Source organism: Saccostrea cucullata, unplaced genomic scaffold, assembly GCF_032062105.1.
Source record: "Saccostrea cucullata isolate Sc308-1 unplaced genomic scaffold, CSIRO_AGI_Scuc_v1 ctg4823, whole genome shotgun sequence".
In the NCBI taxonomy this organism is placed as follows: Eukaryota; Metazoa; Mollusca; class Bivalvia; order Ostreida; family Ostreidae; genus Saccostrea; species Saccostrea cuccullata.
The window spans coordinates 1-19039 of record NW_026929771.1 but is presented as its reverse complement, the minus strand read 5'-3'; the positions used below and the strand labels follow the sequence as shown (position 1 = coordinate 19039).

The 19039-nt window shown below is 32.9% G+C and overlaps 1 protein-coding gene across 1 annotated transcript; it reads left to right on the top strand.

Annotated features, from left to right (window-relative positions):
* The first annotated feature begins 13420 nt into the window (after nt 1–13420).
* Nucleotides 13421–18818, top strand: LOC134282168 (location of vulva defective 1-like). The gene is made up of 8 exons (XM_062764610.1): nt 13421–13525; nt 13634–13701; nt 15023–15222; nt 17193–17302; nt 17480–17544; nt 17625–17809; nt 17900–18234; nt 18414–18818. Exons 1-8 carry the CDS (start codon nt 13421–13423, stop codon nt 18816–18818), a joined length of 1473 nt encoding a protein of 490 aa, XP_062620594.1.
* Nucleotides 18819–19039: the final 221 nt, after the last annotated feature.

The following is a 19039-nucleotide window of genomic DNA, read 5'->3' as shown; positions in this document are numbered from 1 at the left end:
ATTGATACTGATACATTCAAAATTGTTGGTTTATTATCTTTTGTTAAATTATAACTTTCTTATTGGGCTAGACGTTGGTCCAATTTATTGGTACAAATTGAAATTAAAAAGGAGTTTTAAAAAGCTGCTGCTGAAGAACAGCAGAACCAAACTGATGTAGGTGAGCTGTGTTACCCATAAGCCTCTTGATGTACATCTCTTGGTATTTTGCTGTGTACTACTATGTTGTTTGTTGCACCACAAACTGTCTCAGTATTGACTAGATGAAATCTTCATATTCAAACTTGTGTTTACTCCATGTGCATACAATATTTTGATATATGTAATCTTAATATTGCATTGCCCTCAGTTGGAAGTCAACTTTGTTTTACCCATTACAGTGACATGTACATACATTCGTCAATGTCAAAAATTTTGCTTTTTTGTACCATGCAGCCACTCCATTCTTCATTGTACTCTATAAGTCTAATTCTATTAGTTTGTCCAATTTCATTTCAATTTTCATGAACTGAATTTAATTCACATAAAAAAACAGCTAGAATAAGCTACTTTTGCTGTGTGTGTATGTGAATATTGAGATTAGATTTTACATATTACATTGTATTGTTAATATCACAGGAAAATCCTGTATCAAGATTTGCTTTAAGTAGTTTGATGAAACATTTATATATGTGTGTGGTATATTATATATATTGTGGCTGGATCCACATTAACCTCTGAAGTATTGTTTGTTCAGGGTGAGCTTTTCATGAAAATAAAGCAAAACTTTACATCTCATTGGTAGGACTGACTGTCCATCCAAAAATGAATTTAATGATCATATTACAATGCTTCATGCCATCATGTTTTTAGAATCACACAAGTGATTCAGGATAAATATACAGGCATGATGCAATGTTGTTCATATACTTAACTAATTATAGAAAATAAATTAATATATCTAATTGTTTATCTAATAAATGGCCACAAATTATTCATACAAGTTTCATTTTTTGAAAGAAAGAATTTTTTTTCAAGGAGATTTTAATATTACATGTAAATGCTCCTTGAACCCTTTATGGCTAGGGTATGGACATAATATTGGTATCTTTTTTTTTTCATTGGAACATAGACGGAAAAACCCAGTCTTCTTTGAATGTTAACAAAAAAAATAAAATAATAATTACTTGGATAATTTGTGACGCACAGACTTTTTTAAAATTTATTTATATTTAGGGGGAAAAAGCTCAACGTTCAGTATTATTAATTTATTACAATTTTTTCACTTTACTTTTTCCTGTATCTGATTATATGTTCAAATATCATAGTTATTTTACTTTTATTTAATTAACGGTTTATTCCCTGAACGTCGACTACCTATATAAACAGTATAATTATCACACTCAATTAAGAGGCTCTCCGAGGGGCACAGGTAGCGTTTACCTGTTACCTGTGTTATCTTGATTTAACAGTCAAATCAGATAAATTTATTTTTCTGATAAAGAATATGCATCATAACACGATTTGTTTGATTAAATAACTATATTTCAAGACACTAAACAAGTGTTTTTCATGTGAATATTTTTTTTTCTTTACATGTCATTACAAGCACTATGCACAATATATGTGAAGTGATAACAAATTTATTATTTGCAAATATTTAATTTTTAAAATACATGAAACAATTTGAGCACTCTTCATTAACATCACATTTTACAAACTATCCAATATGCTTTGTGGCAACGCACTTCGAAAAAATTACGCACTTTGAAAAAAATTTTCAAAGTGCGTGAAAATTGGGACAATATCAACGCACTTTGAAAAATTTTTTCAAAGTGCGTTAAATTTGGGACCAGCTCAACGCACTTTGAATTTTTTTTCAAAGTGCGTTAAGATTCTACATCAATATATTTTACCATGGAGACACTTAACGCACTTTGAAAAAAAATAACATTTTAGTCATGGAAAGATTTTATTTGTTATTTTACTTATTTATCTTTCAAAAAACTAAGCCTAACCCTAACCTCAAAAATGAATTGATTTACTCCCGTCGAAAAGAGGAGAAGACGGGTATAAGAACCCTCAGTCCAAATCTTTATCTTTCCAATATATAGGTGTCGGTAACAAACGGGGGAGGGGAGCAATAAACCTAAAAAGGGTACGCTGCATTTTCAATGCTTATACGATGTATATATCTTTCCAAAATAAGTGGGGGGGGGGCTTAGCCCCCCATCCCCTCCCCTGGCCCCTCGCCCAGTCTCGATGTCTATGTTATACTCCAAGCATTCATATAATTATGTATTTACCTAACTGGTATGACGTTGAAAACTTTCAATAATAAATGAGTTAATTAAAACAGATGAAAACAAGGAATTTTTCAGTACAGTAAAACGTATGAGAGAGAAAGAATTTTCATAGTTTTGTACAATCAAACTGGCCTCTTTTTATTATGATAAATGCTAAGTTGCTTGAAGCTGTCCTCTGTTAGTGCCCCCTATACACCTTTACATCTACTTATCAAAGACTAGAATAAAAAAAAAGAAGAAACGAATTAATTAACTTTAACAATGGTCACTCTTTTTTCAGGACCCTTTAATTTTCCCTTTTATTTTATCAAAACCTTAAATATTTAAAACGTCAATATCTCAGGTCCTACTGTAACTTTATCATGAAAAAGTTATCAAACCAGAATCTGTTTTTTATCATACCGATTATTTGAAGGAATATTGATCAATCTTTACATTTTTTTTCAAAGTGCGTTAATTATGGTCGATATTAATGCACTTTGAAAAAAAATTATTTTTTTCAAAGTGCGTTAGCTTGGTCCCAAATTTTAACGCACTTTGAAAAAATTTTTCAAAGTGCGTTGTAACAATGCTTTCCATATCTAATATTAGAATGGAAAGCAGAGTTTATATCACTTCAGTTCTATACATTAATTAGCACTTATTTTTTTCACATTTATTGAGTTTAATCTCTCATCTCATAAGATTTTTCTTCATGATCACTATCCCAGGCGCAACAGCTCTGATGAGGAGTCTGTGTAGGTCATGAAAGATTTTTTTTTTGTAATATGTAAAATGTATTTAAATTGTTAAAATATTAACATTTGCTGCTTTGAAACATTTTGATTAAAAATAAATAGAATTAAGGATTAATTAGCACAATAAAATAAACTTTTCTCCTATTTAAATGAAGGTAGTTTTTTACTACAAAATTAAAATAAATACAATGTACTGAGTAAAAAATATTTAAAAATTTAATTCATTTTATAGGAGTTATTGGTACCTGGAGTTATTGGTAAGATTTTTGAAACATTGATTAATATAAATTGACTGAAACACCTAAAAAATACTTGGAAAAGTTGAGTAAAAAAATAATTAAAAAATTGAATATCATTGAATTCATTTTATAGGACTTATTGCTATGATTTTCCCTATATAAGTCATTGACACAGTCTTATAAATACAGGTAGTTTATTCATACATTTTAAAACACGGGTAAACGCTACCTGTTCCCTTAGAGGGACCCCTTAATTGAGTGTGATAATTATACTGTTTTATAGGGAGTAGAAGTTCAGGGAACACACCTTATTACCCCCCCCCCCCCCCATCTCATTCTCTAATTTTTGTTGTTTCGTTTTTGCATTTTATTTATTGTCTTTTTGTAAGGGTTTTTAATTATATGTTTTAAACCCCCGTTTCATTGAAATCATTAATAAATTTCTTCAAAAAGATCAGGTCTTCATTTGCTTCTTAATTAATGAAATAAAAGAAATAACGATTATAATGGTAATCAAGATCCATTGATGCAGAGCAAACAGGGATCTCTTAAAACATCAGAGTAGTTATCAAATATTAACCGATCAAATGCCATGGAGGAGTACCCATCTCCTGTCGATCGGCCACACATATTCACGACTTTAGAAGTTTCTGGCTCTGAATTGGATTACGAGATGTTGATTAATTAAAACAGTTTCTAGACAATAGTTTTAATTAGAATGTGAGACATTGATTTCTTTGTAGCTTAAACTGGATACTGTATTCTTGATTTCGGTATAGAATGCACATTTTTGTTATATTTCGCCTTATCATTCCTTGTGTAAAAACTATGTGACACTAGCCGTTGTTTCCAAAAAAAAAAATGGGGGGGGGGGGGGGTTAAGGAGCAATTTGCCTACATAAAGATAGATAAAAAATCAATAAATTCATTTTTCACAAATTTCACTTTTTGTTAAATTTATGTAATGCTTATTGCAATTTGCATACAAAATTGACAATACCTGAATACTGTAAAAGCGAATTCGATTCTGATTAACACAACAAAATAGCAACACGCTCAATTTTCAGGAAAACTGATATAAATGAATGCTATTACTACATTTTTAAAATAGAGTGGGTCATCGTACCGTTTTTCTGAGAACGAATAATGAAAGGCAGTGGAAAGTCGTTTCCTTTTACATTTGCATAAAAGTGGAACGAAGAGCCACTCTATATAATAAATTAAGTTTACCTTCTAAATTTTAACCGTAGCCTTAAAAAATTGTAAGTGTAAATACGCTTGCCAAACATATATAGAGAGCTGTACCGTAATTAAATAGCTATGTTACAACGCACTTTGAAAAATTACGCACTTTGAAAAAAATTTTCAAAGTGCGTTAATTTTTGGGACCAGGTTAACGCACTTTGAAAAATTTTTTCAAAGTGCGTTGAATTTGGGACCAAATCAACGCACTTTGAAAAAAATTTTCAAAGTGCGTTAAAACTGTACATCATAATTTTACACCATGTAAACATTTAACGCACTTTGAAAAAATTTTCATGAAACAAAAGGAATTAGACTTATATTTTAGAAATAGACAACAGTATTATCCCCTCGCAACGTATGATGGGATATAGTGATGCGATTATGTGTGTTATTACTTTATGTGTATGTTATTTTTTTCTGTGTGGAATTGATGTAATTTGTATCGCGATCGATGTCAAATGCTGTCTTGATTTACTGAACATGCTTTTTGGGAAGGAATGCTCCGCTTTGCGGTGCCCTTACTTTGATGTGTTTCTTTCTAAAAACTGATGGATTGAAGAAAACCTAGAAACGGACAACAAAGAAAAGACTGGCTGAATTAAGGTCTATCAGCTCAACTCTTTATCATTCCCACCCAGATGTATCTATTTCTATAACTCGTAAACTTAAGTGTCAATGATATTTGAAAAAAAGAGCATTCTAAATACAATATAAGCACTGTACAAGGAAGTCTGTAGTAAATCGAAATTTTGTTCTTTTAAATCTCAAAGTCTGTTTATGTTAATTTTCAGGAAAATCAGAATATTAATTACATTAATTACATTTAATTATATTAAGTACCTGTCTGCTTTTCGATGTTAATTTGATACCATATCTGATAATCTCTCTGTTAACCTCCAGGTATTTAACTTACATGATATTTTCATAGGAATTGTTCATTTAACATGTATCTAATATCTTTTCTCATGTTTTACGCAAATAAATAAAGCATATATATTAAATTAATAAAATACGATTATTTAGTTTTAAATAGCTTTAAAATTGGTGAAAAATAAGCATTTTTTTTCGTTTTTTGTCTATAAACATATGCCCCCCCCCCCCCCCCCCCCCCCGTGCTTTGGCATAAATTTGTAAAATAAAAGTCCATATTATCTGTAAAAAGGAATTTTTGTTTCACGGGGGGGGGGGGGGGGGAAAGTTTTTTAAAAAAATATTTTCAGTTTTCCGTTGATTTCTATAGTGGAAAACACAAGTTTTGCCAAAATTATAGAGTTATCTCTCTTTGGTATCCCAAATAAGTAAGGTTTTATGAAAATTCATATAATCATTCCAAGATGTTAAGTTTTGAGAATTGACTTATAGATAGGCGGAAGAATAATACTATCGTTCGTAGTTCTTTACGACCTTGAATGTTGACCTTTTGACCCCAAATTCCAAAGGGGTCTTCCTAAGACCACAGGGATTCTGTTATGTTTAATTTCATTGCAAAAGCTCAAAGGGTTGTCGAGATATCGTGTGGAAACGAAAGCGTTACAGAAAGACGGACGGATGGACAGGTAGACGGACGGACGGACAGGTAGACCCAAATTAATACCCCCCACTTTTCAAGCGGGGGACAAAAAGTATCAAATCAGGTTCAAATGATAAGTTATCATACTTAAGATTTGTAGGAATATTGACTAAGCCATGCAGAATTTTTTTTCAAAGTGCGTTAATATGGTCCATATTAACGCACTTTGAAAAAAATTTTTTTTTTCAAAGTGCGTTAATCTGGTCCCAAAAATTAACGCACTTTGAAAAATTTTTTCAAAGTGCGTAATTTTTTCAAAGTGCGTTGCCACACAGCTTTGTACGAGGTATGTGCGACTGCATTGCAGTGGTAAGCCAGGATCTTTGCTTTTCGAAAATTCAATTGATTTTATAGATAAGTTGCTATAGGAATAATTAAAACATTCTTTCACTCAAAAATAACATATACGAGGGCTGTTCGGAAATTATTGAGACATTGTGTATATTTTGCTTTCTATTGAACGTCTTCCCGTGAAAATTTTCATATACTTTTGACATACTCTAGTAATTAATAAAAGCAAGAAATATTTTACATATATTAAATATTTTCTCTAGAATGGTATATAAATGCGTCAACAGTAGGGGTACCCGGAGCAGTCACGAAATCAGATATTGAAAATATGTAAAACCAACGTTCTAACTCTTCGTGGATACATAATAAGAGCGAAAATAATTCAGTTTAAGTGTATAATTTTTCAACTTTATTTCAAATTCATGCTGTGCAACTCTGATAGAATTTTGATCAGAAATATGAAGATCATAGAATAATTAAGCGCGGTAGTGAAATCTACTAACAACGACATATTGGATTTTGACGTCATGGGCGGCGCAGCCAGCCAATACCTAAAATTTTGTGTAGCGCAATGTAAAACACTTTTCCAGACAAATCGACCTGCTAAAACAATAACAACGAGAAAACATAATATGTTAGGGTTTGTTATTTCATTGTTACATTTCTTTTTTCAATTAATTTAACCAGAGTAAAATTAAAAGCTCTGGACGACTATAAGTTATTATGTACGGTATTACCTTTCCCACAAATGAAAGGAGGCAACAACATACCTTTTTAAAGAATAGTTTTAGAAAAGAGACTGTTTGATTTTTGTAATGTTATATGAAATAACAAAGAAGGAAGAGTATTAAACGCTTCCCGGTCGTTTCACATGCGAAACCATCTATGGCTAACGTAACATTAAACGACGTAGTGATGCTGCTGCGCGGGTCGATAGACATATGCATGTTTATTATTTTACCGAAACTTATCTAATAATCATAGGAATTAGAAATTTTGCATAAATGTTTTACTCGTTCTTTATAAAATGTTGAAGAATTTTCATGAAATTATCTTTGTCTGTTATGGAATAAATGTAATTGTCTCAATAATTTCCGAACAGCCCTCGTATATGTATACTGTAATAATGAACCCATCTCCTAATGATGATATTGAGCAAGGCCAATACATTCCTTGAAATACGAAATAGATAAGCGTTAAATTAGAAATATCATATAAATGGGGGGGGGGGGGCTACTAATGTCTGAAGTATGAAAATATTTATTGCCCTATTGTGTTCCCATATATTGCTTTGCACGGGTATAAAGTCTGCCTGTCGAACACTCGGGCACGGTTCACTGAGCACAACCCAAGTGAATAGTTAGACAGGCGCCATTGCCCAGAGACATTGACTTTGCAACTGATAATGGGAAATTAGATGTCTTACAATTTAAAAGAGAATACGAGTGTGGATTATCTGTTATTCCATCTCCAACCGACCATTATTCTTCAACTTTCAGTCAAATACCACCGAACATGCTACGAATTGACAGAAATGAAAAGAAACGCAAACATTTCAGCTTGATGCATGAGAACAATGAATTTCGGTATCACAAAGAAATCAATGGGACAATATTCTGGGCCTGTAAAGTGGCAGGTTGTCCAGGGATGCTGGAGGAACAGAACTACAAAGTCCGGACGATAAGGGAACATGTGCACAAAAGTCATGTGAATGATAGACGAGCTAAGGTTTGTTTACCCAATGGTAGTATTTTCGACGCAATATTTTAATTCTGGATTCGTATTACAGCAAAATCCATTAACTTTGATAACAAACAAAAAGAGCACCAATATGGGAAATTTTTTTTTTCTAATCACTTTTAAAAAATTGGATAGAGGATATTTTCAGAATTTATGTCGTACAACTGCCAGACTACAGCTTCTGTGTCAACAGTGATTAATATAAAGCATGCAAGCATTACCTTGTTGAGTTTCTGCAAAGGAAAATTGTTATTATTTCTTCCCTCTATATTTCGTAAGTTCAAAGTAAGGTCATATTGAAATAAACAATGAAATCGAAATCTGGGGACGAAATGAATCGGCTAACATGTATATTATACTGCATGCAGTGGTCTGAATTTTTTTAAACAGGTGAGCAAAAAATGTTAATTTGGAAGCAAAGTTAAACAATAAAGTGTTAAATAAAGTACATATAAAACAAGTGCATTTGTGTGCAGTTAAGTGATGAGATACCTGTTAATTATGAATAGCTGTGCATGCAAATAGAAATATCTTAATGTTTAGATACATTAAAGAGATTATTAAAGTTAGTTTTAAACCCTCTGAATTCTAAAACTTTAAATTCATATCTACATACATGTATGTCTAACATTTTTTTCTGACCACACCAAATGCAATTCCTTTACAAGCATCCGTGGATATGACAATAATTAAAAACACTGAAAGTAAAATTTCACAGAACAAAAATTATAATTGAATTCCTTACATTATGATATTTACTTCATAATATAATTATTGAAAAGCTATGTATAGTTAAAATATTTGTAACTGTTGTTGACACATATTCAGGTCTAAGCATGTAAAGGAAAAATTCGACAGATACCCACAAAAAACCAGTGTTCCGGGGGGGGGGGGTGATCAACTTGTGTGAAAAATATTCAGTCTTGTAAATCTTATTGTAAATCTCCTTTGGAGGGGGCGTAGGTTCCAACTTCTTGAACCCCCTCCCACGAAATAGGTTTTTCACGTTCAGGAAGGAGATGGGGTGCCTGGTGCTTGTTTGAACATTTTCAGTAGTAAACAAATATTATTAGAAAATACAACATGTATGTGTAGAGAACACCCGGCCCCTTCCTGATGTTACGTGCTTGCAGACATTGGTGACTACATGAAACTACAATATACTGCAGTTGATCACTTAAATACAAGTACTCCTGAAGGAATTAGAGTATACGATAAGTTTTCCTTCAAGGTGGTGTTCCTTAAAGAACAAGATAGAGTAACGACCGAATCTGGTCCTTATTTGATGTAAAAATCAGAACGCTGGTACAATTGTTAGAGTTTGTAGTTAAAAAGTTAAAATGATGCTTACTTTAAAACAAGCACTAATTTAGATTCAAAGCTTACATGGAAGCCACTAGAGGGTGCAGAAGTAGGACATTTCCAGAATTTCCTCAATTCTGGTGGAATTCCATCATACTTGAGATACTTTTCTCTTCTGAAAACATAGAGCACAAGCTTGTCTATCTGAGATTTTTACACATAAACTACATCTAATACTAGTGTATAGGAAAGCTTGTGCTCCATGTTTTCCAAACAGAATGTGCCGTAAAATCGATGAACATTTGCATAAAAATGAGAAAATTCAAAAATTGACAGTAGTATTAGTAGAACCAATACTAATTTTGTGGCAGGGGTGACAACAGGTTTTTATGGATAAACTGTTGGATCATTCTGAAAGACACCCCAAATCGGGACCAAATAGGCTCTTACCCTATCCTGTCCTTTATCTTTTACATGTCCTAGGTTAATTCTGTTTCCTAGCCTACGCCTGCAAAATACATAAAGCGACATTCTGTAAGCATATCAGAAAATATGTACACGTATTGTTGAGTTGCATATAGTCTAAACGCACATTAGTAAAATTCAAGTGAGACGAAGCCCCTGCTTCTGTAACGTTCTGCATGTATTATTTGCAAGAAATGGCAGACTAATCCATGGTACCATACGCAATCAGAAGACATTTCAACAGTTGAGGAAATAGTAAATGGATATTGAAAAGGGAAATTTAATACAATCATGACCCAATAGAAGCCTACAACATCAACAATAGTATGAAAATGTCACGTGACCCTGTCCAACCAGTTGACAAACCACTACCTCCAACACCCAGAGAATATTTTGTTGAAAACCAACACCCAGAGAAAACGAAGAGAATATGACACCTAGATATTTTTTATTTTGATATGCCCGCTAAGTCCCATACAAAATCTGCTATACCTTCAGTCACCACTGGGCAGCTACCAGTCAAGGACTGGAGGTATATGTTTTTTTGGGGGTCACCACTGGGCAGCTACCAGGTGGAAAGAGGGAACGGTTAGACTTCGGTAACGATTTGTCAGGTACTCTAATTGGTGTTTACATCTTGTACGTTTTCTTAGAATCTTTTCTCTATGGAATCTAATAGAGTACAATGTGATTGATATAGAGTACAATGTGAAGCTTTTCAACATGTTCAATGAGATTTTAGATTATCTGTCATTTCTTCAAATTCGAACTCTTACCCCGGATATTAATAAGTAGCAACACTACTGGCTACTTCCAATGAGGGTTTAGTGAAAGTTTTCAGTCACCACTGGGCGCTCCAGGTGGACCGAAGAGGGAACAATGAGGGTTTAGTGAAAGTTTTCAAATTATTTGAAAGAATCTTTGGTTATTTGTTATTTTGATAGAGAGCTCAGACAGTTTGAGATCAGTCATTGAATGTAATGACTACAGACAACGCCGATTCTGGGTCATCATGGGAATCATCACACTCATCGCACTCATCACTGTAGCCGTGACACTGTCTCTCTATTTCATTGGTGAGTTACTCATTCTAAATAAGCAATCAACATAGATAATGGATCTTTTGAATGATGTTTCTAATGAATTTCAAGTCCGCACGTGTTTGGAATAAAAAGAAAATTGGTGCACCGTATACATGTGTTCTTATATTTAATCAGATACACTACTTAAGTGCATGGTTTAATAATTTTATCAATAACCCGACAATTTACCACATTATAAAATAAAACATTGATAATTCTTTTTAGACAAATCAAGGTTAAATGAACAGCTGCCTAAACGAGGTGACACTTTTCCCCGACGACTACTGATGTGCAGTCTACCATAGCAAGGGCAGACGAAGCACTATCACAAATTACCACAACAGCAATAAACGGGGGACAACAAGTGCCAACACAAGGGGCATCCACCAGTGTTTCCACACTTCAGGCTGTAGTCCGGGTCTGGTTTCAACAGATCCGAATGTAGCGGCTCCGGCTGTGGAATCATCCCTGTCCAGTTCAACTACGAAAAGAAGACATCGTCAGCATCATAACGACAAAGACCATATCTCCACAACAGTTCAGACTAGTTCTCTATCTACAGGTGAGTCTCATACTCAAAACAAAGCTGACACCAACTGTCACCAATATATATATATATATCACAGCAGTAAAGAATTGTTATGGTCTCAACTCTTCATACTAATGCAGTTTTCGAGAGGTGATTAGATGTCCAGTTGTTGCATCTCGCATTTGAACAAGTATATTTGGAATCCAAAACATCTTCTTTCTATATCATAAACCCTCAATCCTTGTAAGAAATACCATGTAATTTTAGCATACTGATAGTTCATGTCCACTGTCATTTAAGGTATCTCTACATTTATGCTTTTATTCATTATACCCCCGCTTGAAAAGTGGGAGGATTTATGGTGATCGGGATGTCCGTCCGTCCATCTGTTATGCTGTGGGGTACCGATCTCTTATCCGTAACTCCTCTTTTACCGCTGAATGAAATTTAATGAGACTTTTACGGAATCTTTGTTACACAATGTCATTGTGCACCTTCTATTTTACTGTTTGATTGGACACATACTTTGGGTTCCCTTGAGCAAAATGTGTGGACGACCATTCTTTATAATATTCAAAGGGTATCCATCTCTTATTCGCCATTCCTCCTATACCACTGAATAAAATTTAATGATACTTCACATATTAAATATTACATAATGTCATTGTTCACCTCTTACTCTATTGTTTGATCTGACACTTATTTTGGGTCTCCAGAGCAAATCATAAGCTCCCATTATAATCATAAGGAAGGCAGGTAATATTTAGTGAGCTCATGCTCACAGTACTTTTAGTTTTTTTTTTGTGTCTAGGGCTTAGGCAAATGCTGCATCCTATTTTAATTAACTTCTACATTCAATGGCTAATAAAGAGACCATAGCTCAAAGGGCAAAGTGTTTGATACATTTCTGAGTATATTTGGAATACTAGTATATAATGCACTTTCATAATAAATAAAACAATATTCAGAATATAAAGTTACTTTTTCTTAATTTTTGTTTGATTTTATGTTGAATATTCGAAGGGTAAAGTTTTTAGCTCCTATAGTATTTTACATGTACATGCATGTAGAATATTCGGAGGGTTATTTTTTTCAGCTCCTGTGGTATTTTACATGTATGTTGAATATTCGGAGGGTTAATTTTTCAGCTCCTGTGGTATTTTACATGTATGTTGAATACTCGGAGGGTTAATTTTTCAGCTCCTCTGGTATTTTACATGTGTGTTGAATATTCGGAGGGTTAATTTTTCAGTTCCTGTGGTAGTTTATATGTATGTTGAATATTCGGAGGGTTATTTTTTCAGCTATACTCGTACTTTACATGTATGTTGAGTATTGGGAGGGTTATTTTTTCAGCTCTTCTCGTATTTTACATATATCTTGAATATTCGAAGGGTTATTTTTTCAGCTCTTCTCGAATTTTTACATGTATGTTGAATATTCGGAGGGTTAATTTTTCAGCCCTTCTCGTATTTTACGTGTATGTTGAATATTCGGAGGGTTAATTTTTCAGCTCTTGTGGTGTTTCACATGTATGTTGAATATTCGGAGGGTTATTTTTTCAGCTATTCTCGTATTTTACATGTATGTTGAGTATTCGGAGGGTTAATTTTTCAGCTCTTCTCGTATTTTACATGTATGTTGAGTATTCGGAGGGTTAATTTTTCAGCTCTTCTCGTACTCTACATGTATGTTGAGTATTCGGAGGGTTAATTTTTCAGCTCTCTTTGTACATGTATTTTACATGTATGTTGAGTATTCGGAGGGTTATTTTTTAGCTCCTATGGTATTTTACATGTACGTTGAGTATTCGTAGGGTTATTTTTAGCTCCTGTGGTATTTTACATGTATGTTGAGTATTGGGAGGGTTATTTTTTCAGCTCCAGTGGTATTTTACATGTAAGTTGAATATTCGGAGGGTTATTTTTAGCTCCTATGGTATTTTCCGGATCCCTGATTCTCAATAGAACGTGGACAGCTGCACTGAGTGACGATACTACACCACAGTATAAGATCCTTTCAAGAGCCATTGAATATGAGGTATGCATTCATTTATATCTTAGTAAGTAACAAAACAGAGTTATTTTTGACGTGTTAAACTCAGTTACAATAGTCACGATATGGTAATTAATTTATCTCTTTTTTTAGTTGGACACTGCATTTCTGACCAGTCCGCTGAAGTCTCTATTTAACGAAAGCCAGGTGACGGAATTCAGGTATGATATGTACCTTTGCATTCTCTTTCTTTAAATGAAAATTCTCTCTCATTTCAAAGGAAGATATCCACAAATTAGTAAAAAAAAATTAGCGCCATCTAAACGTCTTCTCACTAACATTTTGGCAAGAAATGAAAAAAGTACGATTCATCAAATAGTGTAAATGTACAAATCATGAATGCAAACTAAGGGTTGGAGCAAACAGTATAGTTGAAACTTTTAAATGTGTAACAAAAAATAAGAATATACACAGATTCGCAAATCAATTTAGATTACTGCCAGTACTCACAGTACTAGTTTCAACAATTTAAGAAAAGGATCAAAGATGACTCTAATAGTGGCATCCTATAAAATTGAATTTTGCTACAATAGATTTTGAAATGTGAAGGAAAATCTTTAAAATTTTGGGAATTAATCAGAACGTTTGAGGGCATAAAGTTGACTGATTAGTATGAAGATACTCATATTTATATTTAGAAAGGTCTTATCACAAGTAATATACATGTGATTCAAAAGTTACTCAGTATGAACAAGATTAAAGTCATATAGATAACATATTTTGATAAGTTTAGACTATATTAATTTAAAAAGATCTGACAGTTATTCCTTAAATATATATGAACCTCCCAAGCTTTCTTGCATCAGTTTCTTTTTATACACATCTTTTACCTCGCCAAATTCCTTCTTAAAGTTATATATGATGTGTTTTTGATTAAGTTCAGGCTATAATTGAAGAGATTTTTCTAATATTTAATTTTTTACTTAATATAAAGATAGGTCTTTCCTGTAAATTACACAATTTAATTCAATCACGTTTCATAGATATCCGAGATTAAAATAATTTAACCGATTTATTTACCGACTCAGAATTTAAATATCAGACACAGTTTAAAGTAATTTTACTATAGAAACGTGGGGGATATACAAGTTAAAAATCGGTAAAAGATTTAATTTGAACGTAAAAAGCGAAAATCATGTAAATTTTCATAATCTCGTTTTTTTTTTTTTTTTTTTTTTTTAGCTCAGATACGCGATATGTAACCTACACTATATATAATGTTTTTGTTACAAACGGACAGACTGACAGATTGACACACTAATGAAATTAATACCAAAGTTTCAATATTTTCAATTTAAAATGCATATGCAAGAAATTTCGTAAAGTATGACCTTAAATTTTATGTTTGTTTTGAATAAAATTGAAGTAAAATGATTATAAAATTCAAAATTTAATATCTAAAAAAAAATTAATCTCAGAAATCACTGTTGTCGATTCATCTCTCTCAATTTAAACAAGGCTTTCAATAATCTCTTTTGACAGTTCTGGTAGTGTCAGAGTGTTCTTCAAGATCGTGTTCCGCGTCACTGTAATGCTTGACGGACAGGTGGATACGTCAAGTGTGAACGTCACTGACGTCAGGCAGACGATAGAGGACGAGGCAAGGAGGCAGCAGACTACACGAACCAATGGCTACCTCAGTACAGTTATGGCAGGAAGCATATCGGTCAAACTAGCTAATGGTAAACGTAGTGTAAAAAGAGACATTTTTACATTAAAAGACACTTTTCAATGCAAAGACATTACTGTGATAATAAACTAGTGAAATTTTGTTTTGAGTGTTTTGATTTAAACTCTAGTAACATTTTTTTCAAAACCATAGTAATTTTTTTTTGTATTTAGTGTTGAATTCGGTTTTCTAAACACCAAAGATTAAAGTATTCAAAAAGTTTATTCAAGTCGGATATTTGTTTCCATATGAAATTAAACGTGTTGTAATTACGCATATTTTGTTTTTCATTTCGTAAATGTTATAAATATATGTATTATTAGTTACTGTTTAGACAAAAATGTTACAGAGTATAATCAATCAAAACACTCTTATTAAGATGGTGCAATGGAAACAAATTATTTCGACATTTGTTACAACAGGCACGTAGTATCGGAAGGCCCTGTCTCCTTTTTCTGTTTATGAAATTCTGGATTGTAGCTTGTTCTGGGGCCCCCGGTATAGTCAGGTCAGGGTAATGTGGTACCTAATGTGTGGGGGGAAATCTGGATTGTTTTAGAAGTTAGAATCTACACCAAGTCCCCCATGGATTTTTGAGATTGGAAGATTTTGCTTGCTTGCTTATTTGTTTGTTTGTTCTTTTTTTTTCATGCTTGCCAAAGTATTTTTTTCCAGTTTAGTTGATTTTTTTTCTCTGGCTGGAACCCCGCTTTCAAAATAGATATTACGTGCCTGTAAAAACAAGAAAATTTAAACAAAGTTTAAAAACCGAATCTGGCACATTTTTTCAAACGATTGGTCGAAAATATATCAGAATAGTGATTTCTTATAAAAACGTTTTGGAAAAAAAAATGCCACTGAAACATGAAAAATCCTTCAAAAATCAATTTTTTGCAAGCTTCATCAATTTCATAACTTAGAAATATCCAAGTCGTGAAGAGAAAACCTGATAGTGGACTAAATCCTTGATTTATACTCGTGACTGCTTTTTAACAACAAAAGTTCAAAGATTGTTGTGCAGTATCGGATTTTTATTTAACAAGACATCATATACTCAGTAACTCTGGAAATGGTACATAGTTATCTGTTTATAAATCTTAATTTACTGGCATGAAACATTATCATCCAGAGGCGTTTAATATGTGTATCTTACGATGAAATACTTGAATGAATTGAAATGTTATACGATCCAAAAAGGTTCGTCTATTAGTTTACAATCTATCAAATTATTATAAAATTTTCGTTTATAAACTGATACATTAAAAAATTACTGAGTATCTACAGATTAATTGAGATGTATATCAGCCGTAGGGAAATGATATACCTCTCGCCAGACTGTTAGATTTAATACGGGACTGCCAAAAGAAGAATCTCTTAAGGACAGACGAGACGTTCCTCAGTAATATATAATTTTTTCCAAGACTTTGTCATCGAATAAATACAACTTTAACATGTTTACTCACAAAATATTGAAGTACCTTACCGGGCATATGTGCGAGATACCAGATGATGGCATTTCTTAAATAATCCTTTAGGGAAAAAAATAAAGTTTGCAAAATCACATTTTTAGTGTTTCAAATTTTTTAAAACAATTAGAAACAGGTTTAGAAATCAGAAAGTAATTAAAATTTTGTATATTTTTCATACATTATGAAGATATACAAAACAGAAATTTGGGGAACGTATCGTCTGACCTTAAATCATACAGTTCCTCGATACGTTACGCTGAAATTCTTTTTAACATGATCAAAAATAGCTTAAATAGAAGTACATGTAAATTTCATTTTCAATATACAATATCACCAGAGCTGAGTTTTTTAAATTTTCATTATTTGTATGTTTTGATATCTTTTAGCGGTTTCCGTGCGTGTGCTTTGCATAGAACTAGTAATCATTGTAAAAGACTAATAACTACTTCGCTTTAAGACAGATTATTGTTTTATTTGAATGAACATGTATGGATGGAATTCTGTTTAACAATAGCCCCAGTCGTATTAATGGGAGACCTTTTTCTGAATGAGGCTTGGAATGATTCCCTAAATGACCCAACATCGCCAATATCTCGGAAGCTGACAGCTCAGCTTAAGGCAGAGGTAAAATCTACCCATCTTCATTCTATAAATGTTTACGAGAGAAATTAACAAGCAACAACTTATTTACTATATTCAAAACTACATGTACATATACATATTCCAGTTATTAAATGGACTAGTCATATGACAAAAATGTGTACATGTCTCACGGATTTCACTCATCGAATTTAATTTCAGTTACAAGCCACCTTACTAAAGTTGACAGAAAACGACTTTCTCGATGTAGAGATTTTGGGATTCAGGTATAAATGAATTTTTTTAAAAAATCAAAATTTGTTAGTGAAAATTGAAACATTAAGATATTTTTTAAAATTTTTCTTAGGCCGGGTAGCATAGAGGTTGTATTCAGAATTGTGATGACAATTAATTCCACACAAAATCAGTCGCAAATCGATGTATCAACAATTATTCAAGCAATCCAAAACGAGGCAAACCGCCAATTGCAACAAGCGGTGTCTGGTCTTCTTCAGAAACTTATAACGCTGACTGTGGACAACCAAACTTTGGGTATATAAAGTTATTCAGTTGAATCAATATATATTTTGTTTTCCCTTTTTTTTTAGCAATCATACTGTTGTTCCTATTGATATTTTCCAGCCAATGCAACATCATCATCAGTCACATCAATTACTCCCACTGTAGCAGCAACAAATCTAGCAACCACTACCGACTTTGCAACAGCTAGTACTTCTTCTACACAGTCAACAGGAACAAAAGAGGTAGCAACTACCTTTGAACCAACAACTACTATCGAAGCAAGTGCAACAATGACTACTCAACAAACAACGTCCTTTAATGCAGAAACTACTACTGTGCCAGTAAAAAGTACCTCAAAACCAACAATTTCGACAGAATCAATCAAAACAACTTTTCAACTAGAAATATCTTCTTTTAAACTAGAAACTTCCACAGATCTAATCACGGCTACTACTGTACCGGTTTCAAGCTCCTCAAAACCGTCTGTTTGACTTGAATCAATCACAACTTTTCAACCAGCAACAACATCTCTCAAACTAGAAACTTCCTCTGTGGTAATAACAACCACCACTGTTTCGTAACAAGTTCTTTTAAACCAAACATTTCTACAAAATTGATCACAACTACTACTCAGCTAGCAAGCACAGTCACTACACAATCATCAGCATCTACTTTGGAAGCAACAGCTAGTTCTAAATCAGCAACAACTGTGATTGAACCAACCGAAGCAACTATTCAACCAGGAACAACTTCTTTCCAACCAAAGACTTCTTTTTCTGAAGCAATCATTTCTAGTACCCAACCAGCATCAATTACTTCGACACCAACAATAATTTACAGTAAATCAATTGCAACAACTCTTCAACAAGCAACAACTTCATTAAAACCAACGACATTCAGTGAAGTAAACACAATTAGCAGTCAATCAGCAACAACCTCCTTTAAACAAGAAAGTATGACTGAAGCAACCAAAACTACTATTCAACCAGCAACAACTACCATGGAAGCTATAAAAGTTCAAAACCAGCAGCAACTTTAATTGAATCAATCATAATGATTACTCAACAACAGAAAGTACTTCTTATCCAACAACTTTGAATGTAACAATCACAACTACAACCCATCTTTCAATCACACCCACTATTCAACCTGCAACTACTAGAGAGGCAATAATCTCCTTTAAATCAGCAACAACTTCCACTGAATTATCAGAACCGTCAACATTTTCTGAACCAAAAACTTCTTTTTAAGTAATCGAAA